Source organism: Indicator indicator, chromosome 40 (genome assembly GCF_027791375.1).
Source record: "Indicator indicator isolate 239-I01 chromosome 40, UM_Iind_1.1, whole genome shotgun sequence".
NCBI classification, from domain to species: Eukaryota; Metazoa; Chordata; class Aves; order Piciformes; family Indicatoridae; genus Indicator; species Indicator indicator.
The window spans coordinates 581293-605383 of NC_072049.1; the positions used below are offsets into that span (position 1 = coordinate 581293).

General features: G+C 64.7%; 3 protein-coding genes across 3 annotated transcripts; 1 reads left to right on the forward strand and 2 right to left on the reverse strand.

Annotated features, from left to right (window-relative positions):
* Positions 1-1005: 1005 nt before the first annotated feature.
* Positions 1006-4168, reverse strand: SLC50A1 (solute carrier family 50 member 1). The gene is made up of 6 exons (XM_054396931.1): positions 4164-4168; positions 3565-3642; positions 2840-2963; positions 2585-2746; positions 2375-2494; positions 1006-1107 (listed from the first exon to the last, which is right to left on the reverse strand). The coding sequence occupies exons 1-6, from the start codon at positions 4166-4168 to the stop codon at positions 1006-1008; spliced, it is 591 nt and encodes a 196-aa protein (XP_054252906.1).
* On the forward strand, positions 4167-6861 carry LOC128978896 (uncharacterized). The gene is made up of 2 exons (XM_054396932.1): positions 4167-5865; positions 6368-6861. Exons 1-2 carry the CDS (start codon positions 4167-4169, stop codon positions 6859-6861), a joined length of 2193 nt encoding a protein of 730 aa, XP_054252907.1.
* A 9157-nt stretch (positions 6862-16018) lies between these two features.
* LOC128978953 (ephrin-A1-like) lies at positions 16019-18910 on the reverse strand. The gene is made up of 5 exons (XM_054397008.1): positions 18798-18910; positions 16819-17114; positions 16658-16723; positions 16325-16375; positions 16019-16134 (listed from the first exon to the last, which is right to left on the reverse strand). The coding sequence occupies exons 1-5, from the start codon at positions 18908-18910 to the stop codon at positions 16019-16021; spliced, it is 642 nt and encodes a 213-aa protein (XP_054252983.1).
* Between the last annotated feature and the right edge of the window lie 5181 nt (positions 18911-24091).

A 24091-nucleotide genomic window follows, 5' to 3' on the forward strand; every position in this document is an offset into this window, starting at 1 on the left:
TGAGGCTTCCACCACCCCCCTGGGCAACCTGTGCCAGTCTCTCACCACCCTCATGGGGAAGAATTTCTTCCTGACATCCAATCTGAATCTCCCCACTTCTAGTTTTGCTCTGTTCCCCACCAGTCCTATCACTCCGTGACATCCTAAAAAGTCCCTCCCCAGCTCTGCTGTAGCCCCCTTCAGATACTGGAAGGCCACAAGAAGATCTCCTGGGAGCCTTCTCCTCTCCAGACTGAACAGCCCCAACTCTCTCAGTCTGTCTCCATACTGTCCCCAGACTGCTGCTCAGGGCTTGGGGGGGGCCACAGCAGCCTCCCCAAACAGTGCCCCAACCCAGCCCTGTGCCTACTCCCTTGCTGGGACTGAGACTGATGCTTCCTCACTTCTGGAAAATGAGTGCTGCCAGAGGAGGTTGGTTTTTTTTTTTTTTTTTTCTGGAGCCCAAGGGGACTCCATCATCATCATCATCATCATCCTGGGGTGAAAATGGCTGTGGGGACAAGAGCTGTCCCCAGTCCACAGCCAGCACCGAGCAGGGAGGGGAACAAGAAGCAGGTGCTGGGAAGGCTCTGATTTATTCAAAGGCACTTGAAGTGGTACAAAAGAGAGGCAGAGCTGCCCAGCAGCCCCAGCCCTGCACCAGGGCAGAGCTGTAGGCATGGAAGACTGTCCAAGGGTCTCCAAGGACGGGCAAGGGTGCCCAGGGATGGCTCCTGGCACCCCAAAGGCATTGCTGAGACCAACCCAACCGTCACTGAAGGACCAAAAGCTGGAGAGATGCCACTGAGGGCAAACCATGAAGTGCCCTCCTTGGGCCCTGGAACTGCAAGGAGCAGGCAACCCTTGGCCGAGGGCACAGCAGCACTGCAGCAGCAGCTGGGGCTCAGCAACTGGTGCCAGTCCCTGCTGGGAGAGACTGGCAGAGGTTGGGGGATCCTTCATTGGTCCACGAACATGTGGGGGCTCCTTCCTTGTGGGGGCAAGGGGGAGGGCAGCAGGACCCCCTCAGGCATGCAGGGGCCTGTAGGGCTTCTCCTGGCCGGGAGGGTACCTCCAGAAGAGCCAGAACCGCACGACGCTGGTGACGATGCCAGGCACGTTGGGAATCTGTGGGAGGATGTGGCATGGCTGGCACGGGGGGGAGGGGGGGGAGGGCTGGGCAAGGGAGGGAGAGGATCTGCCCAGCTTGCAGCTCCCCTCCCCCACTGCTCCTCCAGCCCCTGCGTTGCTGGGGGAGATTTATTGGCCTTCTCCCATCTAATTAATTAAAATCAATACTCATCTCGCTGAGCCCAGTCACGGGCTCGGCTGTGTGACACCCACGGAGCCAGACCGGGCACGGCCTGGTGCCAACCGCTCGGCTGAGCACCGCTGAGCGGGCACGGGATGCGGCAGGGGGGGGTCCGGGTGGGACGGGATGGGGCTGGATGGGATGGGACTGGATGGCACCAAATGGGACTGGATGGGACGGGATGGGATGGAATGGGACTGGATGGCACGGAATAGGACTGGATGGGATGGGACGGAATGGGACTGGATGGGATGGGACTGGATGGCACCAAATGGGACTGGATGGGATGGAGCTGGATGGGATGGGATGGGACTGGATGGCACCAAATGGGACTGGATGGGATGGAATGGGACGGGATGGGATGGAATGGGACTGGATGGCACGGAATAGGACTGGATGGGATGGGGCTGGATGGGAGGGAATGGGATGGAATGGGACTGGGTGGGATGGGGCTAGGTTGGATGGAATTGGGACTGGATGGAATGGGGCTTGGTGGGATGGAATGGGACTGGATGGGAGGGGATGGGGCTGGATGGGATGGGATTCGGACTGGATGGAATGGGGCTGGATGGAATGGGACTGGATGGGAGGGGATGGGGCTGGATGGGAGGGGATTGGGACTGGATGGAATGGGGCTGGGTGGGATGGGACAGGACTGGGTGGAATGGGACGGGGCTGGGTGGCATGGGATTGGAGCTGGGTGGGATGCAATGGGACTGGATGGGACAAAATGGGATACTGGGTAGAACAAAATGGGACTGGACAGGATGAAATGGGACTGGGTGGGATAGAATGGGACTGGGTTGGATGGAATGGGACTGGGTGGGATGGATGGGACTGGGTGGGATGGAATGGACCGGTTGGCACAGAATGGGACTGGATGAGATGGGACTGGGTGGGATGGAATTGGGGCTGGGTGGGATGGAATGGGACTAGATGGGACGGAATGGGACTGCATGGGATGGAATGGGACTGGGTGGCACCGAATGGGACTGGGTGGCACCGAATGGGACTGGGTGGCACCGAATGGGACCGGAAGGAACAGGAGAGCATCCCTCAGCCACCCACCAACCTCCAACCCACCGTGATGTAGGGGTCATGGAGCTGCAGGCCGTAGAGCGTCCAGCTGGTGGAGGCCAAGAAGGTGGTGACAGTCAGGGGGAAGGACAAGCAGCGTGTTGACCTGCTCTGGACAATCTTGGCCTGCAGAAGGAAATGTCAAGCTGGGCCTTGGGGTGGGCAAACCCAGCAGCACCACAGCCCCCTCCCCCTGCCCCTCAGAGCCCCACACACCAGGTCAACCAGCGGTGAGAGGTACATGCTGATGGTGAAGACGCTGCAGAAGAGCCCCAGGCGTGCCAGGCGTGTCCGTGGGTCAGCAATCAGTAGGGTGAAGTAGCCATAGCCAGCAGCCAGCACAGCCAGGAGCAGCAGGCTCCGAAGCAGCACAGGGAGCTGGGGCAGAGAGGAGGAGGAGGAGGAGGAGAGTCAGGGTGAGGGCCTCTCCCACCCCCCCCCCACATTGATCCAGGCAAGGCCAGACCCCACCTTGGCAGGGCTGTAGTAGAGGTATGCCAGGATGTAGAGGGTCTGCAGCGCTGCCCCGAGGGTGTTGACAATGATCAGTGTCCAGTCCTGCTTCAGGCATCCATAGCCCAACCAGCTCAGGTTGCTGCAGGGCAAACAGCACAGATGCTCCATGCTGCAGGCTGGGGGCTTCTGCCCTCCCCCATCGAATTACAGAATGGTTTGGGTGGGAAGGGACCTTTAAAGGTCATCTACTGCAACCTCCCCTTGCAGTCAGCAGGGACATCTGCAGCGACAGCAGGTTGCTCAAACCACCTGACCTGGAATGGTTCCAGGGATGGAGCATCTCCCACCTCTCTGGGCAACCTGGGCCAGGGTCTCACCACCCTCAAGTGTAATAAATTTTCTCCTTCTCTCCAGCCTAACCCTCCCTCTTTTCATTTAAACCATCACTCCTTGTCCTGTCACAAGAGGCCCTGATAAAAAGGGTTTTTTTGTTTCTTTTTTCTTATCATCTCTTCCAAGTACTAAACCACCACCAGAAGGTCTCCTCTGGAGCCTTCTCCAGCCTGACCAACCCCACCTGTCTCAGCCTGACCTCACAGCAGAGGGCTTCCAGGCCTCTCATTTTTCTTGCAGCCTCCTCTGGCCCTGCTCCAACAGGTCCATGTCCTCACACTGAGAACCAGCTCCCTACTGAACTGGATGTGACCCCTCCCCTCCTCCCCAACTCGACCCCACTGTACTTGACATCAGTGGTGAGGAAGGGCAGGAACTGGATGTTCTCCACGCTCTTGGTTGCCAACATCTGGCGCAGGTCAGACCTAGGGAGAGGGGAGGCAGCAGCCTCCTGGGTGCCTGCTACCACAGGGTGGGGGGTGCAGTGCTGGGGGAGGGGGGCTGGGGGGCAGGGAGGGCTGCAGTCCCAGCAGGCACCCCTCAAAACATGCACCACTGCACTTGCAACTTGCCCCTCCAAGGCCCCACACACATCCCCAGTTCCCTCCTGTCCCTTTGCCTTCACCTTTGTCACCCCTGCCAACCCCAGCCCCACCAAACTCCAGTGCCTGCTGCCCCTCAGTCCCCCTCCCATTGCACCCCCTGAATCGGACCCAGTGCCCCCAATGGATATCACTGCACCCCCTGAGCTGCCTCAATGCCCTTCTCATTGCACCCCCAAAGCCTTCCCCATTAACTCTCCATGCACCCCTGGGCTGCCCCAGCAAACCCCAAACGCTACGCCCCGGCCACCAAAGTCGGGGGGACCCTAAAATTTTCCACCGATCATTCACCTCCCACGCCTCAGCGCCTTCCCCTACCCCCCATTATACCCCCTGGGGCCTACCCCATGCCCGCAATCTCCTGCCCCTACCCAATCGCGCACCGCAAACCGCCCCCTACCGCCCCCGCCCCCCAATCCCATCTCCCTTCCCTCCTCATAAGTCCCCCCGCCCTCCCCCCCCCAACGCCCCCACCTCCCAATCAACCACCTCCCCCAATCCCCCCCGAATCCGATCCCAGCCTCCCCCCTACCACCCCCACCCCGAACAATATCCCCGCCCCCCCGACCCCCGAGGCCATGCCTCCCGCCCCTATCCATACTGGCCCCCGTAGAATCCCCCAAATATCCGCCCCCGCCACCCTCCCCCACCCAGCCCCAATCCTCCCTCGGCCCCCCACCACCCCGCCGACGCGAACTCGCGCCCATCAGCCCTCGACCGGCCGCCCAGGCCTAGTCACGGCCTCGCCCCCACCCCCGACCCTACGACCCCCCACCGCCGAACCAACTCCCCGCCCCAAAATTCGCCCCCCAGCCTCCACCAATCGATTCAGACCTCACTCCCATCCCGGCCCCCTAGAGCCCCCCGGGCCGTACCCACCCCAGTCTCACCCTCTACACGAATCTCCCAATCCCACCCCACGCCCCAACCACCTCCCACCCCCCTGCAATATCCCCCACCCTGCCCACACACCCGTAGGCCCACTAATCACCACCCCGTCTCATCCCTCCCCTCGCCCCCACCCCACCCCAGCTCACATCCCCCCTCACCGGACCCCCCCACTCCCATCTGAAACACACTCGCTCCCCTCCTGCGAAGCGGCCGGCCTCTCGGGCCTCCATCCCCCATATCCAGAAAACACCCACACGACACCCAATCCCCCACCCAAATCCGATAAACCGTGCCCACCGCATCCCGAAATTGATCCCACCAACCGATCCACCCGGGCGGAGAGCTGGCCCCTCATCGCCCATCACAGCATATCCTGGCCGCGATACCCCCCCGAGCCAATCCCACCCTCCCCTCTCGGCCACCCAACTTCCACCCAACACGGGCCCATCCCTCGCCCTCATCGCCGCACATCTCCCCACCCACCCCGGACCCCAACAAACACTCCATCATTAGCCCCCCCCCCCTCTTGCTTGCCCCACCTCTCCGACAGCCCGCCTGCCCCCTCCTCCCGCCCAACCCCCCTGGCACGCGAACCCTGCGAGTCCCAATATCATCCCACCGCCTCCCCGGCGCATCCCACCTTTCCGCTCAACCCTCCTCAAATCCCGCAATCCCGCACCAACGCCCTCCATCCCCGCCCATGCAATCCTCCCTACTCCAACCCACCGGCCCCACCCCCCCGGCCGGCCCACCCCATGGCACCCCCCCCACGCAATCCGCCACTCCCCCCCCGCCCTCCCCCGGACACAATCCACCTCCGCCCCCGACTGCACCAACCACCCCTCCCCCTACCCCTCGCACCTCATGTACTCCCCCCGCGCCCGCCCCCCCCCGCGCCCACCCCCTCGCCCCGAACCACACCCCGGACCCCCGTGCCCACCCACGGCCCGTTCCCCACTACCCATTCGGCCCCACTCCCCCCCGCCGCCGCACCCCCCACCCCCCCCAAATCCCCAGGGCCTCCATCGCCCTGCTCCCCAAATCAACCCATCCACACCAGCGGCGCGCCCGCACTCCCCACCCACCTCACATCGTGCCTAGAGCGTGCTACAGCGATACACCAAGAGAGACTAGGATTGTTACAGACTGGAGCCGGTGAGAAGTCGACCAACTCCTACTCCCAACCCCATCCCCCAAGCCGCCCCGTGTCCCCCCTACGGCCTGCCCCCCCGCCATCCCCCCCACCCCGCCTTCCCGCCGATCCCACCTCCCCAACACCCCCCCACCACAATCCCATACCACCGCTCGCCACCCGCTCGCCGCCAATCCCTGGTCCCCACCCCAGCCACTCGCCTACCCCCCCCCTACCCCTTGCCGCGACCATCCCTCCCTTCCGTCCCAAATCTCATCACCTCCCCCCCGCCCCCTCGCCACGCCCCAATAATCGCACACCACACCCTCGCCCTAATCCCCTGGCCCCCCTCCCCCCCCCCACCCCGCGGCGCCGGCCACCCGGCCGGCCACAACACCCCCGCCCCCCCCCCCTCCCACCACCCCGCCTTCCAGGCCCCTCCGGTCGGCCGCGTCTGTCTCAGGCTACAACTCCTCCAACTAAATGCAACTCTCCCCCCCGCAATCCGCCGGAACCACCCGCCAGAACCCAGCAACCGCTGCCGGCTCGGCCCCGTACCCCACCGCCCGCGCGAACCCGCCAATTCCATCCACCCCGCCGCCGCCTCAGCAAGCAGAGGCCGCCCCGGAAATATCCCACACTCCGATTCCATTCGAGACCCCCTAGTTCCCCCATTCAATCAACACAGCGCCGCCACCCGGCCTCCCCCCAAGCCCACCGCCGAATCTCACACCCTCGGCCAGCCCCCCCACCCAATCCCGTATACCCGGCGCACTCCGCCGTCCCCCCGCCTCCCCTCTCCCCCCCCCCCCCGCCCCGCTCCCCACCTCTCCCATCCCAACCCGACGTCCTCCGCACCCCCGCCCCCCCCGCCCACCGCCCCCGCCATCCCCGCCAACGACACCTCCCCATGCGCCTTTCTTTTCACCCCTGGGATGCCCCCAGTGCCTCACCTGTGGCACCCCACGTCGCCATCCCCTGCACTGCCCCAGATTGCCCTCCCCATGCCCCCCAGGTAACCCCAATGCCCTCCCTCTGCCCCCCCACTGGCACCCCCTGGGCCATCCCAGTGGCCTTCTCACCCCATGCTCCCCTTGCACCCTCTGGGATGCCCCAGTGCCCTCCCTGTGCACCCCTCTGCATCCCTGGGGCTGCCCCAGTGACCTCCCCATGCCCCCCATTGCCCCCCGAGGCCCTGCCCCAGACCTTTCCCTACCTCCCCAACCTTTACAAACCCCCTGGGGACACCCCAAGTAGTCCTCCCCACGCCAGCTCTCCGCTGCTCCCCCCAGCCACCCTAAGGACCGCCACCTCCCCACCGCGCGCCCCCACACACATCCCCCACCCTCCCCCTCCGCCCCCCCCACCCGCCGCCCCAAATGCCGACCACGCACCACACGCCCCCCCCCCCCCCCGCCCCCACCCCTTGACCTCCAGTCACCCTCCTCATGCCCCCCCCATTGCACCCCCTTAATCTGCCCATGGGCCCTCCCCGTGTCCCCCACGCACCCCCTTGAAACTGCCCCAGTGCCCCCCCATTGCACCTCCCCCCACATCCCCCGCCCTTTAGAGGCTCGCATTGCACACGGTGCCGTCCCAATCCCGCCACCGCGACCCACCGGTGCCGGCCTCACAGGCCGGTCCCCGAACATGGCGAGGGTAATGCCAGCAGGCGCCGGCGGAAGCAGCGCGCAGCGGGGCCGCCGGCCGTGGCACCGGGGCGGGGGCGGCCGCTGCCCGCGGCGGGGGGCCGGACGCACTACCGCGGGGCGGGACACTCGGCCGCGACATCGAGCGCGCGAGCGGAGTGGCGGGGAGGGGGGGGTCGGAAGGGGAGGGTGCGCGGGACACCGAGCAAGCAGCCTGCGGAGGCGGATAGCGCCCTGCGTCGAGCCGGGCACCCTGACACTTCGCCACTGGGACCGGGGTAACCCCATGAGGGGCACCCCACAGCTGGGGAGGAATGGAACGACCCCAGCCCTCAGCCGCGTTCGGAATGCCGCAGCTCGCGTCACGCTCCCCCCCACCCCGACCGACATGGGCCACTCCCAGAAGCCCATAGTGCCCAGCCTCGGAATTAACCTCCTCCCGAACCCATGCCCGCCGAATGCCAGGGGGGAACCCCAGCGCTCCAGCGACCCCGGTGCAGGGGACCGACAGCGCTCCTCCTTCGGTCCGTCCCAACGCTGTCGGCCCCCAAGTCCAGGAGCCTCATGTCATATAATCTGCCGACCCCCATGGGGGGGTCCCCCCCCCCCCCCAGGATGATCAAAGCCCAGAGACCCAAAAAATCAAGAAAAATCACAACACCTAACAAAATACCCAAAACAGAAACGAACACACACAAAACACAAAAAAAAAACAAAAAACAACGCTACAAATAAAAACAGCAAAACGACCACCCTCCAACCCTCCCCACCCGCACCAGCAGCTCTCCCTGTGACGCCGATTCCCTAAGCTTCCACCTCCCCACGGATTCTGCGAGCCTGGCCTCACTCCCCGTCCCACCCCCCAATCCCATCTGGCCCTGGGGTCGCGCCACATTCCCTGCAAATCCCCACATTCCGCCCAAGCGCGTCTCGACCACTTCCCGGACCCTACCCAATCCCCAACACACTCGCGCGGAGCAGCCCTATTCTCCTGTGGCGCAAATAGGCGTGAGTGAGGGGGGCTTGGCAGCTGCTGGAGGGCTCGTGGAGGGGCGCAGGAGGGAGTGGATCCGATCAGGCGCCGAGGTCCGCAGGTGTGGCTGCGCCCCCCGCCTGGGGGGGGGGAAGGGGCAGGAGGCGCCGGCGGGGGAGGGGGTGCCGGGGGGGGCCGGCACGGGTGGAGCCCGATGCGCTGGGGGTCTGTGGCGGCGCCGGCGGGGCCCGGAGGGGCAGGTGGCAGCGGGGGAGGAGACCGCCGGGTCGGGCGGAATCAATCCGTGCGGGCCGGGGGGCGGGGGGGAGAGGGCGGGGCACGGCGGGGGTCTGGCGGCGTCGCCGGGGGGGGGGGGAGCGGGTGCGTCGGGCGGGCGTCGCGGGCGCGGGGAGGGGGCGGGAGACGGCGGTGGGGTTGCGGCGCCGCGGCCGCCGGAAATTGCGGGTTTGGGTGTCGTGCGGATCGGTGCCGCCACACTGCGGAGCTGCCAGGCGCCGGGGGGGGGCCGAGCGCGGGGGGACGGCAGCCCGTAAACTCGACCCGGGGGAACCGCCGGCGGCGGACCTTGATACGCCCGGGGGGTGGCTGTGGGGCGGGGGGGCCAGGGGAGGGGCCGGTGGGAGGGGCCGGGCGGCGGAGGGGGGGGCCGATTGGGGGGGTGCGCCTTCCGGCGGGGGCGGGGGGCGGGCGGGGGCCCGGGGGCGGCGGGCAGGGGGCCGCAGGTGGGAAGGCGGCGGAGCCAGCACCTGACACTAGGTCCCACGGCTGTCTGTTCACCTCCAATTCATTTGGCACTGACCTAGCCCCAGCTTGCAGCGCGGTTGCTGCTCCCTCCTCTCACTCTGCGCGTACGTAATAATCGCCATGTTACGTGTCACACAAATGAATAGAGAGCAGAGAAGTGGTAGCCTGCTACTGCCTCAGCCCAGCGCCGAATAACGGATATTAAACCTACACAAGAATGATAAAGACCTCGAGGCAAATCAAGTTGTACCTGAAGAAGCTCCAAGAGGACATGCAAAGGAAACGAGACGCGGACAGTGCGCACCCCCTGCTTACGCGCCAGGGGAAGGCACGTTTACACGAGCCAACAGGCTTTCCTCCCCGTTGCTGGATTCACACCGGCCACAGGGTTGCGTGGCATTGTTTTGAACTCGACGCGAATGATTCAGAGACTAACCTCCTAAAGCAGCAGCTAGGGAAAGACCTACTGAAAAACATACACAAAATTAATCCAGGCCATGACGAACCTGCCGGGGGGGCGGGGAGGGGAGAGATAGGGGGGGGGGGAAGTGAGAAGGCTTTGATTTCATCGAGTTCATGACAATAGCGCCCACAGGAAAAGAAATGCTCTCCTGCCGGCTCTCCTGCCAGGGTCTGTCCGCGCCCAGACTTGAAATTTAATTCCTCAGAGGCTGCTTGCCAATCAATCAAGCAATTGTAAGACACGCGCATTTTAATCTGGGTGAGGGGGCGGGGGGTGGGGAAGGGACGGCCCAGTCCTGTGAGCCAGCATGTCTCATCTGGATGATTGCCCTGAGCGCTGCACAAGCAGTGGCGCCGCCGCCAGAATCATGGAATCTTGCCGTATTGCTCCCCAAATCGAACCATGAAAGATTCTGAATCAACAGATGCACGAGGAGACACGGAGCTTTTAGTCTCGTCACATAATGGCAACATTAAAGCTGGCAGAGTGTCCAGGGAAGCCTGTTATTATTAGTCACTACAAAACTCCGCGTTGGAGGAGCAAGACAGAGCTTCAAACGACCAACTAAAGGTGGAGACACACAGTGTGAGCTGGGAGTGCGGGACCCGCCGCTTGCGCCGCGACACACCAGGGGAGTGATCTTGACGAACTTCAGAAGCCTCAAACCTGGTCTGTTGCCGAGTCCTGTGATAAGTGGTGTCTATGTGGTATACGATGATCATGCACCAAGAAGCAGGAAGAGACCCAAGCAAGCCGTGAGGCTGGGACTCTTTTCTTCTGGGATGGGTTTGCATAGAGGGTTAAAGCCATATTAGCAGTAACATGTTGACCTTTTACCCCACTCCGCAGTGCAAATTTAATTCTGTTTCAGAGGGCTGCAGAGAAGGTGAACCATTCAGACTTGCCCAGGGGGGATTGATAAGCTCTTAGGGTCCATTACTTTACTGTCAGCAGATGGTGTGCCTGGTTTTGGTTTAGCCGACTCAGATTGAGTGATCAATCCGACCTTTATATCTATATTTCTACATAGTCGAGGGCCTACACAGTTTAGGTTTGTGCAGAGTCTGAAATCTAGCAACAGTTTTCTCCTAAATATAGATGTCCCTGAGTAGTATAATTATTTACTAGGGGAATTTGCAGGGTCAGTTGGTTCTGTGCAGAAACAAAATAGAAAGCCTCGTTGTTGTATTTGGATTTCATTTCTACCACGTGTTTGTTTACAAAGATTGCTTATCGCAAAAAACGCGAAGAACAGTAACATGGAACAAGTGTGCAATGCAAAGAATGCCAAGTCCCGCCCTTTTGTTGCTTTCCGATGTGCATGTTATCAGCTAGTGAGACTGTGTGGGCTATTGACAGATGGTGGTGAGGCTTGGAAGCGAAGGACACGACAGGCCAATGCAAGACCCGTGTATTCCTAGCTGGAAATCCTCCCTGGACGCATTTTCCTATCATATGAGAAGTAGACTGCTACGAACAGGTTGTATGATGGTGGGGGGGGGGATCCAGTCTTAGTGGTATGACGTATCTGGATATCCGGACAACTGATGCGGAAGAAACCCAGTGAACGAGAGGCCGTAGATTATCGAGGCGACACCTCGGATGGCAGACTCCGTATCCACATGACAAGCTATAGACAACCTAGATCGATCGTATTAACTAGACCTGGCAGACAATGGTATTACGATATCGTCTCATAATACCGTATCCTCCAACAAGCTAGCAGAAAAACACGCCTGTCGCAGCTTCAAACCTAGCCCCCAAAGGAAAACCCTGCCGCACTTCTATAAGGATTCCCCTCGAACGCTACCGCCCAAACCAATCAACGCCAGCGTCAGCGATCGTGACAGTGTGGACAGTTCTTAAGTGCCATCATACCCGATAAATCGACCAACATAATTACAACAAGCTAAACGAATGCTCCCAACCACAAGCTAGACACCCAAAACTCACCGACCGACTGAGCCTCTTAAAAATGTTACAGTAACAGTCCTAAATGTGAACAATATCGAAGGGGGGGGGGCTACATACAAACTCCATTAAACTTGGCTCTTACAGACTTTGTACCACCAATCCACAATCAAACACAATCGAGTCTAACGAGGCATAATGCGGGGGGCGGGGTCAGGACAACGGTGTGCGGCGTCCGGAGAATGGGGTTGGCTTACGGTGGGGCGGAATGGGTCCGGGTGTTCGGGGGGGGGGCAGGGGCGGGAGGGGGGGGCGGGGGGATGGGGGGGGGGCGGGGGTGGGCGCCGGAGGGCGGGCCGGGGGGGGGCGTGGGCGTCTCGGCGGGATAATCGGCCCGGGGGAGGCGGCGGCGGGCTGGTTCGAGCCGGGGCTGGGGGGGGTGCGCGCGTGCGGGGGGTGAATCGCGCACGGCGGCGGCTGGGGGGCAGGGCGGAGTGCGGCGGGGGGGGTGGGCGGTCACGGGGGGGGGCGGCGTGGGGGAGTGGGCTGAGGTCGGGAGGGACGGTGCGGGAGGGGGGCGGGCAGGGGGAGCGGACCGGCGGGGGGTGGTGGGGGGGGTGAGGAGGGGAGGGCCGGCGGGGAGCGGGGGGTAGTCGTGCCGGGGCGGTGGTGGATGCCGGGGGTCGCTGGCGGCACTGGGGGATCGGCGGGGCGGGAGGGGGGGAAGGCGGGGCGGTGCGAGACGCGGGGGGGGGAGGGTAGATGAGAAGTGTCGAGGGGTGGGGAGCGGCTGGTGGAGGGGCGGGTGGTGCGGCGGGGGCCAACCTGAGCCACGAATCGGGGGGCGCCGCGGGCGAGGAGGGTACGCGTGGGGAGGCGGGGGGGGGGGGGGCGGGGGGGGGGGGGGGGGGGGGGGGGCGGGGGGGGGGCGGGGGGGGGGGGGGGGGGGGGGGGGGGCGGGGGGGCGGGGGGGGGGGGGGGCGGGGGGGGGGGGGGGGGGGGGCGGGGGGGGGGGGGGGGGGCGGGGGGGGGGGGGGGGGGGCGGGGGGGGGGGGGGGGGGGGGGGGCGGGGGGGGGGGGGGGGGGGGCGGGGGGGGGGGGCGGGGCGGGGGGGGGGGGGGGGGGGGGGGGGGGGGGCGGGGGGGGGGGGGGGGCGGGGGGGGGGGGGGGCGGGGGGGGGGGGGGGGGGGGGGGGGGCGGGGGGGGGGCGGGGGGGGGGGGCGGGGGGGGGGGGGGGGGGGCGGGGGGGGGGGGGGGGGGGGGGGGGGGCGGGGGGGGGGGGGGGGGGGGGGCGGGGGGGGGGGGGGGGGCGGGGGGCGGGGGGGGGCGGGGGGGGGGGGGCGGCGGGGGGGGGGGGGCGGGGGGGGGGGGGGGGGGGGGGGGGGGGGGGGGGGCGGGGGGGGGGGGCGGGGGGGGGGGGCGGGGGCGGGGGGGGGGGGGCGGGGGGGGGCGGGGGGGGGGGGGGGCGGGGGGGGGGGGGGGGGGGGGGGGGGGGGGGGGGGGCGGGGGGGGGGGGGGGGGGGGGGGGGGGGGGGGGCGGGGGGGGGGGGGGGGGGGGGGGGGGCGGGGGGGGGGGGGGGCGGGGGCGGGGGGGGGGGGGGGGGGGGGGGCGGGCGGGGGGGGGGGGGGGGGGGGGCGGGGGGGGGGGGGGGGGGCGGGGCGGGGGGGGGGGGGGGCGGGGGGGGCGGGGGGGGGGGCGGGGGGGGGGCGGGCGGGGGGGGGGGGGGGGGCGGGGGGGGGGGCGGGGGGGGCGGGGGGGGGGGGCGGGCGGGGGGGGGCGGGGGGGGGGCGGGGCGGGGGGGGGGGGGGGGGGGGGGCTGGGGGGGGGGGGGCGGCGGGGGCGGGGGGGGGGGGGGGGCGGGGGGCCGGGCGCCCCACCCCCGGTGGGGGGGGGGGGGGGGGGGAGGGGCGGGGGGGGCGGGGGGGGTGTGGGGGGGTGGGGGGGGGGGAGGGGGGGGGGGGGGGGTGGGGGGGGGAGGGGGGGGCGGGGGGGGGGTGGGGGGGCGGGGACCGGGGTGGGACGGGGATTGCGGATTCCCCGCCGGGGCGACCCAACCACTCCCACCCTTCTCCACATCCCTGGATTCCCCCTCTCACCCCGGGGGCCAGCACATTCCCAGCGGAGCCCAAACTCCCGCGACAGGGGATTCCAGGCCAGGCTGAGCTCCCCAACCCAGCCCTAGCGTCGGCTCCGGCAGCATCTCTACAACACCCTCCACTCAACTGCGGTCCACCATCAGACAGTCACTGCCCCAGGCGTGAAGCTGCTCACGCAGTGCTTGAGAAAGGGAGGGAACACCTCCTACTCCCCCCACCGAGGCCCAATTCCCCAAGTCCCTGGGAGGCTCTATTGTGTCACCAGATAAAAACAACTGATAGCAGACTCCAGCCCTGCGTGGCACTTTTCCAACTTCAAAGCCCTGAGCAAACACCACCAATTAATTAATTATCCACACAAATCCCCTGCCATCCGGCGGCCATTCCTGCACCGACATTCCCGTGCTACCCCAAGGCCAGGGGAGCCTAGCCCACCACGGTTGTGGGCACCCCACCCCACTCCTCTCTCTCCCCTCCCCTCCCCCTTGCAGCCCAGGTGCTCACATTCGATCCCTCTGGTTATTTATTCAGAGCACAAAAGTTATAAAACAACAAAAAACATCTCCGTGTTAGAAAATGCGTCCAAACCAGGGTGGGCAAAGCGCCCGCGCGGGGGAGGTGGCAGGTGCTGCTGCGAGGAGTCTAAGTCCCTCCTCCCAATCCCCCACCTCCCCCTCCCGGACCTAAGTCTTCCCTCATAATCGCCTTCCTCCCATCGTGCCCCTCTGGCATCCTACCAAGAGTCATGCTTCTCACCCCCCCCATCACCGCTCTCCAACCACGACAAAACAAATATAATCACCCATCTCCTACCTCCCACCCAATCAATTCGCCATCCGAAATCGGCATCCGAAGCTCCACACCGTCTCTCTCCCCTCATCCCCCTCTAGCCGCAATCATCACTACCCTAATCTCCCACCCCTGTCCCCAACATCCTACTCCGCCCTCCAAAATCCTCACTCCAACTGAAAGCTGCTACATCTTGCATCTACCGACCACCTCTCCGCCGTAATCCCCTCCATCCCCCAGTCCGCATAATCGGTCCTTCATCCCACCAACCAAATCACCCCATCCACGCCTATCCAAGCGACGGCTCCCTCTTTTCTCCCCAATCCAGCAAACCCGATCCCTACCTTCCAAATCCCCCATCCGCGCGGGTCATCCACTTTAGAGGAGAAATCACCTCCAAGTCACCGCAACACCAGCCCGGCCCGTCTCCCCCCTCCATACCCAAATCCTCTAATCCTCATCCCTACGTAACGAAACATCCCGACCATCCCAAAAAATTCAATCCCCAATCCCCATCGTCAAGCCCCACTCGCATCCTTCGTACCGGCTCATATGCACTTCATCCTCAGCCAACCACTCCGGTCGTGCGAAGCAAAACCTAACCATTCGACAAGCGACAAAACACGTACCCAAATCCACCTTCAGGACTCCACCAAACAGCGCCCCCGTATCCATCAACCAGATCTCTATGCGCTAACTCAATCCGGCCGATCTCGAAGCTCTCAAGCACGGAAAAGAAGGAAAAAAAAAAAAAAAAAACCCACCCAAAAAAAAAAAACACAAACAAAACACTCAAAACCAAAACCCCAACCAAAAAAAAAATCACCAAAAAACCCCAAACAAAAAAACACCCCTAAATAAAAAAAAAAGAAACAAAACAAACCCCCACCCCAAAAAAACAAACAAACAAACAAAACCCCAAAAAACAAACAAACAACATCCAGGCTTAAGGGCAGCTCTCACTGCCCCCCCCAAAGTGAGGTGGGATGAAGGCTGGGGGAAGGGGCACAAGAAGGTGGGGAGGGGGAAATGTTTCCTACAGCCCCACACTCCACAGCTGCCAGGCATCTCCAGTACATCCATGCTCTGGGTAACACCAAGGGACCACAGCCCTCAGGGTGCTGCCCACAAGGGCCAGCACCGTGTCCCTGCCTGCAGGACACATCAGTCTGAGCCCCCAGTGGAGGTAGACCCAAAGGGCCAACCGTGGGCAAGCTCGGCTCCTGGGGCAGGGGTGCCAGCCCCCTGCCCCCTTCCAGTCCAGGGTACACGCAGCCCCCTCCAGTCCTGGGCTCACGCTCAGCCTCTGGCTCCTGACACCATCCTGCCTGCAAGGGCAGCTGGGGAGGCCCAAGGGCTCTGGGCTGCTCAGCTCAGCTTCGGACCCTCTGGCCCTCTAATACTGACAAATCCTTTCCTTGCCCAGATGTGTGCAGGGCAGGTCAGCCTGTGGCATGCCGGAGGACCACGGAGGTCCTAACCATCCCCAGCAGCTGCAGCCTTGGTCCATCTGGGCACGGTGGGGCAGCTCACAGCCCCTGTGGCACCAGGAGGGGCAGGAGGAGGCTGATGAAGGTGAAGGGGCTGCTGCCTCGCATCGCTGAGTTCTGCCCCACGCTCCTCAGCACGTGTGCAGCTGCATCATCTGTGGGGAAAGAGGAGCTGTGAGTGTCTCTCAGGGAGGTGCTGTGCCCCAAAAGCCAGCAGCACACTGTCCCATGCAGGGGCTGCAGCTAGCCCCACTCCCCTGGGAGAGCAACTGGGCTCAGCCCCTGCTCTCCTGCCAGCCCCAATGACCACCCAAGACCCCATCCCACCTGCAGCCACCAACCTACCTGCCTGGATCTTCCCCTTCTGGGTAGAGGCCGGGACAGGCGGTGCCTGAGCTGCAAAGCAAATGCAGGATGAGGCTGGTGGAGGGCAGCTCCCCAAACTCCCCCTCCAAGCCAAGTCTCACACCAGGGTCCATCTCCCCCTGACCCCCCTCCCTCCCACTGCAGCCAGCACCTTCCCAGCCAAGCCACATGTGCCCACACCCCGGGGCTGGCAGGGGGCCATGGCCTGGCCATGACTCAGCTCAGGAAAGGCCGAGCTGGGCACCAACACTGTGAGCCAGAAAGTTGAGGGGGAGGAGGGCATGGGTGGGGGGGTACCCAGGCAATACTTACTGCCTTTGCCAGCCACTGTCACCTTCAGCTTCAGGCACGCTTCCCCGTGGTGGTGAATGGGCTTGGCTGAAAGGGACAACGAGGGGTTAGAGGCATAGAAGCCCAGCAGGGACCCCAGCCCCCCGTGGCAGACAACCACCCCCTACCAACCAGGCACTCACAGATGTAGTAGTAGCTGCGCCCCTCCTCGAACTCCTTGCCCAGCGTGAAGGGGGTGAAGCGCTGGAACTTCTCCGAGAACTTCTCGGGGCCGTGCAGGGCACTGGGTTTGTTGCACTCCCAACGGATCTGGTCCTTGGAGCGTGGCTTGCAGGCCTGGTACTCCTCCAGCTCCACCAGGTAGAGGGTGTAGCGTTCCATGACCCGGGGGTCCACGCTCCCCTCCTCGTAGTGCGGGCAGATGATGTCCAGGTACTCATTGATGCGAACCACCACCGTGTAGTCACTCCACTGTAACCTGGGGCAGGAGGGAGGCAGGGGTCAGCTCCAGCAGGGAGAGGTAGGGGGGACACCCCTCCCCCTGGTCCCCCAGATCCCCTCTCCACCGATTGACACAGCAGCCTCCTGTCCACAGCCAACTCCTCAGATAGGACAACCTTCAGCCCACTCTTCCCTCTGCAGAGTCCCACAGTGCCCAGGCTGGCGTTGGGAGGGAAAGCCCACTCTGGACCAACCCCCAACACACACACACACACAGAGAGCAACCTCCATTCCCAGCACTGCCTCACAGCTCCAGCAGCCAGGGAGCAGGGAGGGGACCTACTGGGACGCTCACCCTGCCCGGCCCAACACTCCCCAAGCCAGGAGGCGTCGGCAGCACCAGCCTGTGGGGCAGCTCCTGCCCATGGGGCAGCCAGCCTGGCTCCAGCCCTTCTGCTCCCCACACCTCACCCGGGGGGTGGGGGGGGACTGGACTGGCAGCCAGGCAGAGGCCTTTCTGGGCTGCCCTCACTTCGCTGGCTGCAGTAGCTGTGGTGAGGCACAGTGCCAGCCCTCACCACCAAACCCCTGCAGACCCTGGGCACCCTGAGGTATGGGGCATGACACAGAGCCCTACAACGTGTGTGGGGGAAGGGGTGTGCCTGGGGGGGAGGCTTTACAGCTGGGAAAGACCACCCAGAGAGGGGATACCTCTCTAGTCCAGGGAACACGGCTAACAATCCAACCGTGTGGGCTGGGACCTGGGCATGGGGGGAGTTCTACAGCCTAGGGGTCATGCCACAGCAGGGGGACACAATCTCCCTAGTTTACGGGGCACAGCCCAGGGCAAGGGGGCCCCCTAAAGCCTAGGGGTCACAGCCTGCAGTCAGGTGAGGCTGCAGCCCCACTGTTTAGGAGTTACAGCTGGTGGCAGGGACACCCCTAGGGGAGGCTGGTGCCTAGAGAGGACCCTCCTAAAGCCAAAGGGGAGCAATCCTACAGTCTGGGGGGTGGGGGGAGGGGGTCTGGTGATTCTAGGGGCAGCCCTACAAACAGGGATCACGGCTTGGGAGCGACCCCTGCAGCCTGAGGGTCGAGTGACTGGAATGAGAGTCGGCCCCACAGCCACAGTCCATGTCGCGGGGGGAGTTAGGGGGTGCAGGTCCCGGTCAGTCCACCCCCCGCACATCCTGCCCGAGCGGCAGGGGCTGGGGCCAGTCCCGTGTTTGTCAACAGCCTCCCTGTGCCCCGGCGCCGGGGCTGGCGCCGCGCCACCCCCGCGGGGAAGGAAGAGGCCCCATTCCCGCTTGGCCCTGGGAACGGAAAGGCCCCCCCCGATTCTCTCCCTCCCAACCCTTGTCTACACCTGGATCGGCCGCGCCGCTCCGCGGCTGCGCCCCGGGACCGCCCCGCCGGGCTCAGCACCGGCCCCGCCGCCGTGGAAACCGCAATTCCGTCACCCCCCCGACCCCGCCACAGGGTTCGCCCCCCTCTCACCGAGCTCGACTCCCTCCCTCCCCAAGCTCCAACCGGCTCTCCCCGGGCTCGACATCTCCCCTCCCCAGTCCTATGGAGGCTCCGTCCCCGCCGCACGCCCTGGACAAAGGCCGCCGGGGAGCGCCCGGCCCCGGCTGGGGGGAGCTGCGCCGTCGGCGCCCTCGGGGCCGCCGGGTCCCGGTGCTGGGGGATATGGCGGGGGGAGGGGGAGGCCTGCACTCACCGGGGATTGGAGCTGTTCCAGTAGACGAGGTGGTGTCCAGGCTGGGGCACCGCCGCCCAGCATAGACCAAGCCCCAGCCCCAGCAGGGCGAGGGGCACCCACGGCCGCTCCATCCGCTCCACCGGGCCAGCCCCACGCCCGGCCCCTGCCTTAAGTACGGCCCCGCCACCGCCACCGCCCCGCCCGGCCCCGCGCCCCGCCCCGCGCACCGGGGCCGAGACACAACAACAACACCGGCGGCGCAGGTTGGGGGGGATGGCCCCACGCACGGCCGGTACCGGGCGAGGGCTCGGACACATCGGCAAAGGCTCCGGGGGTGTCGTGATGCGGAACCTGGGTTGGGGGCGAAAGGTCCTGCCCGGTGCCATCGCCTCCTGGGGTCCTGCGTGGCAGGGGGGTGCCCCCCGCGGAAGGTGGTGCGAGCCCCGGAGGGTTCGGAGCAAAGGAGCTGAGCCGCGACCGCCTCCTCCTTGCCGGGGCTCAACAGCCGGCGATGGGGTCCAGCTAAGTGGGGGACACTGCAGGCCTGACGCCCTCCCAGCCCTTACCATGGGAACCCCTTTACCTGAAATGCTGGGAGCCATCCGGAGTCCCTAGGAAAATGAAGCTGGGGAGCTGCAGCGGCTGCCCAGAAAGTGCTGAGGACTGACAAATGCTGGGGGCAACAACCCCACCCACCCCCAGCCCCCCTCAACAGCTGCCTCTGCTCTACCAGGGTTTTGCTCCCCCATCCCCCAGGATGAACCCCAGACGCATCCCCCACCCTGCTCGCTGTTTGCTTCACTTTGTGAAATTGCTCCTTCCGTGCCCTCCCTCCTCCTAAGCATAGCGTAGGGGTGGGGTGGGGGCTGCGGGCACCGCGGGCGCGTTGCCGGCTGCCTGGTTGGGAGCGTGGTGCTGCCTATCTGCTCCCCATCTGCCCCCAGCACCGATCCATCCTTGTTAAACCCGGCGGAGAGATGCTTGCTTTTGCCGGCGCCGTGTTGTGAAGTGATAACTCAGCCGCATTTGCAAAACAACTTTCCTCTTGTTTATTACATAATGATCCATTGATTGTGGGTAATGTTGCATGCCCGCCGCTGCAGCCGTGCGAGGAGCGCTCCCCTGGCACGCTGGAGGGGGGCTCGGGCAGGCGCCCGGCACCGCGGCTTGTAACCAGAGAGTGGCTCTGGCGGCTCTGGCAGCTGAAGGCTCCCACAAGGCTAAGGCTGTGGGGCTGGGGTGCCCCACATCCCACCCGCATCCCCCTAATATCCCAACCTCACTCCCCACCCTCAGCTCCCCAGGGGAGGGGGACCTGATTTTTTTTTTGTTCCTCCCTGGTTGCGCCAGGCCTGACATCATCTCCTGCGCCATAATAGCTGTGCGAGGCCTCCCGCTCCCGGGAAGTCGGCGCTGCCGTGGCTTGTACTGGGGAGCACCTCCTGGAAACACCCCTGGTGCCGCAGGGGCCGCAGGTCGCTGGGATCAGAGAGCCAGAGCTTGGCATGTGCCGAGAAGCAGCGGTGGGAGCTGCTCTGCACTGCAGCCATTTCCCTCCCCAGGGTCCTGATATCAGCCTGGCACTGGCCCCACCGTGGCAGGGGCAGGCTGTGCCTGTGTCAGGTGCTGGGGGAACCGAGACAGGGAGCAGCGATGCGGGGGCTGTGCAGCACTTGGAAAGTCCAGGCTGTTCTCCCTGGCAAGGCTGGGGCAAGCCCTGAGGGGCAACCAGCCTCATGGAGCACCACACTGGGACAGGATGTGGTACTTGGCACTGTCAGCTGAGGGATTCCCCTGTTTTCTCCTGCGCTGTGAGCCTCAGCCTTGGAGCAGGGCCACCAGTGCATGGAGACAGGCCTAGGAGTGAGGCCATGGGGACCTGGCCAGGTCCCAATGTCACTGCCCTGCCTGGCCTACGCAAAAGGGCAGTGCAAACATCAATGACTGGACTGGGGGAAGAAGGACAAGTCCCCTTCCAGGGACAGCTGGAGGGATAAACCGGGGCTGGAGGGTACCCCATTGCCTTCCCATGCTGGTTCACCTGGGGCTTGATGGTGGGGAAGAGCCATGGCAGGGCTGGGGTGACTGGCAGGGTGGGCAGCACCCCATGCAGGGTGCGTGGCACCCAAAACAGCAGCAGGGAAGGGGTGTACCAGCAGTGGTGCACACATGTGTGTGTGTGGTCAAGGCCATGCCACCTGGCACATGTGTGTGACTGTGGGTCAGTGCCCGCGCAGGCAGGGCTGCTGCTGCACCGACTGCAGCTTTGCAGGACAAAGGTGAAGCCATTTCACGCTATAAACACTGGCAGCAGAGTGGCACGGGGCAGGTGGGGCCGGCCAGAGGCCACGGAGCTCGTGACAAACCATTTATGGTTTTCTCAGCTTGGGACACCCAAGGTGCGCCCCAGCCCCTGCCCTGGGCTGACGTCACCGGAGTTAGGCTGGGGGAGGAAGAGGAGCAGTCCAGTCTACGGCCAGGAGCGAAGGCCAGGGTGACGTGCTGGGCAGGCTGCGTGCAGCCCAGCAGGTAGGCACGGCTGGATGCCAGGCTGTGCGTGGAAGGGGCAGAGCCACAGCCCCAAGACCAGCTGCCCACGCCATGCGTGTGGCCGGAGAATGAGATGCACCCAGCCCTGCCTGGGAGGACAGAGGCTGCCATGGGCTGATGCAAAGCCTTGTGCCACATGGCCAGTCCAGCCATACACCCTGTGCCCAGAGCTAGACCTGCTGCCATGCTTGTAGAAGCTCCCCAGCAGCTGGAGGGCACTTGAGCTCCAGTACTGGAGTCCCAGTGAGGGCACCCGTCTGCCTTGGGGCAGCAGGGCTTGTGGATCCCAGCTTGTGGTCTGGAGAAGAGAAGGCTCCAAGGAGACCTTGTTATGGCCTTCCAGTATCTGAAGGGGGCCTACAAGAAAGCTGGGGAGGGACTTTTTAAGGTGTCAGGTAGTGATAGGACTAGGAGGGTAATGGAAAAAAAAAATAGAAATGGGTAGATTCAGAGTGGGTGTTAGGAAGTTTTTCACCATGAGGGTGGTGAGACACTGACACAGGTTGCCCAGGGAGGTGGTGGAAGCCTCATCCCTGGAGGTTTTTAAGGCCAGGCCGGATGTGTCCCTGCCCATGGCATGGGGGGTTTGAACTGGCTGATCCTTGAGGTCCCTTCCAACCCTAACAATTCTATGATTCTGTGATCCCCTGTACCAGCACCCCAGGAGTCTCCTGGCTGGTCCAGGCTGCCCCCAGCATGCCACACTGGAACTTGCCTGAGGGCATGGAGTGGAGCAGGGCTGGGCAGCCAGTCCCTACCGAGCTGGCAGCACTGCCACACATGCCAGGGAACGATGCCAAGGTCAAGGCAAGCAGCAGGAGGGATTTTGCAAGCAGAGCTCACACTGTGCCTAGGTGGCCAGCTCAGTCCCCAGCTCCCTGCCACAATGCAGCAGCCAGCAGGGCTGTTCCAGGCTCCCCAGCCTGTCTGCCACCGTGTGGCCCTGCACAGGGACAGGGGCTGTGGCTGATCGCCGCAGACAGGGTCCAGGGGGCCCATATAGCCCTGGGCAGTGCTGGGCGATGCTGCCTCAGTCAGTCCCTGGCCATGCCATGCCCAGCCAGCTACCAGGTGCTGGGGTCACCCCGAGTTCCCCTCGAGAGGGGGGCCCAGGGCAGAGTCCCCGGCCCCACAGAGGGCAAGGCCTGCAGGAGCATGGGGCGGGGGGACGTGGGGAGCCCAGGGCAAGGCAAGAGTGCTCGAAGGACCCGTCTGACGGGTTCGCCGGCTCTTCCCGCACCCGGACAAGCCCGGGCCGGCGGGACGCCGAGCCACCGCCCAGCAGCGCCCGCTGAGGTGGGGGAAGAGCGGCAGCACTACCACAATGCCTGTGGGGACCCCTCAGCAAGAGGCCGTGTCCGTGACACATCAGTCCCCACTGGGAGAGGAGCTGCAGCCCCCTCCCCGGACCCTCCCTGCCTTGTGGGGAGACCGGTTCCCCCCCTCCCTGGGGACAGCGGAGCCCCCCCCACACTGGGGTGCCAGGGGCAGGACCCACCCAGCTGATCCCTGCATCCCGCGGGACTGCGGGGGGCTAGAGGTGCCCCACACTTCCACAGCCCCTGAGATGTGACCCCATGCCCAGGAGATCCCTAGGCATAACCCTCTCCCCATGTACCCCCTTGCCTCACTGGAGGCACTCGGGGGGAGCTGAGGGCATCTCCCCCATCCCGCCAGAGCCGCCGCGCAGACAGGCGTGTGCCAGATCCCCCCAAGGCCAGCAAGAGCTGGCATGCCCAGCAGAGCCAGACGTGCCGGAGGGGGGCTGATGTGGGGATTCCCACGGGGCTCCCGGGCATACTGGGTGCCATCCCACTGCCACTCGCCCCCTGCAGCAGGCAGGGATGGCCAGAAGAGTTCGTCTTGTGCCTGCTCCTCCCGGGGCTGCTCCTAGCCGCCGTCCCCCAGCGCTCCCTGGGGGCACACACCAAAGGCCCTGCCCTTGGCTTCACACCTCCCTTACCTGCGGGTACTGCCTGCTCTCCGTATGTCCTCCTGCGAGCAGCACCGCGTCCCTCTGTGCCGGTGCCTGGGGGTCGATGGAGGGCGGGCAGAACTGGTGGGAGGCAGAGGAAGCACTCCGCAGCCCCCTGGAGTTCTATGGTCGCCGGAGGTGCCGAACTTGTGGCTGGAGCTGTAGTGCCAGGGAGTGGTGAGGTGGGTGGCACAGGGAAGGTCAGCATCTGGTGCTCGCTGCCCTCCCCTGATCCCTTACCCCGGTTGGAGCCCACGGTGAGGGGCAAGGCAGACCTCTGGCTGACTGGGAGCACCTCACACCGCTGTGACCAGGGATCGTTTTGGTAGGTTGGTTGTGTTTTTTATCCTTTTATTTAATTTTTTTTTTAATAGACTAAGAGCAGAATATGAAAATCACCAGCCAAAGCACTTGAAAAAAAAGTTGAGATTGGTTTGTTGGTTTTTTTTTTTTTCGTTTTGTTTGTTTGTTTTGTTTCCCCAAAAAGTGTCTGTGCGTTTGCATAGGTCAGGTCTTCACGGAAGACGAGGAGAATCCAACACGTTCGACTATGTACAAAGCCGGCGCGGGGCCGGCGCCGCTGCTATGGTACAGTATAGATATATCTCTAGTCGCTCTCTGTACAGTATGTATAGATCTCTATATAGGTATGTACAGGCTGCCCGGCCACCGGGCTCCCCAGCCTGGCACTGCCCCCTTCCAGCCACCGAGCACACCGCCTGAACTGCGGGCAGGACTCCAGGGGCAGGGCTCTGTGCCGTGCGGGACGGTGTCGGCAGAAGGTGCG

Coding starts and splice junctions, on each gene's coding strand:
- LOC128978896 (XM_054396932.1), top strand. CDS start 4,167: ATGCCCGCAATCTCCTGCCCCTACCCAATCGCGCACCGCAAACCGCCC. Junction 5,866..6,367: donor ATTGTTACAGACTGGAGCCG/GTGAGAAGTCGA, acceptor ACCACCCGCCAG/AACCCAGCAACCGCTGCCGG.
- SLC50A1 (XM_054396931.1), bottom strand. Junction 2,495..2,584: donor TCTCACCGCTGGTTGACCTG/GTGTGTGGGGCT, acceptor TTCCTTCTGCAG/GCCAAGATTGTCCAGAGCAG. Junction 1,108..2,374: donor TCCATGACCCCTACATCACG/GTGGGTTGGAGG, acceptor ATCCTCCCACAG/ATTCCCAACGTGCCTGGCAT.
- LOC128978953 (XM_054397008.1), bottom strand. CDS start 18,910: ATGGAGCGGCCGTGGGTGCCCCTCGCCCTGCTGGGGCTGGGGCTTGGT. Junction 16,724..16,818: donor GCGCAGCTACTACTACATCT/GTGAGTGCCTGG, acceptor TGTCCCTTTCAG/CCAAGCCCATTCACCACCAC. Junction 16,135..16,324: donor GAAGGGGAAGATCCAGGCAG/GTAGGTTGGTGG, acceptor CTTTCCCCACAG/ATGATGCAGCTGCACACGTG.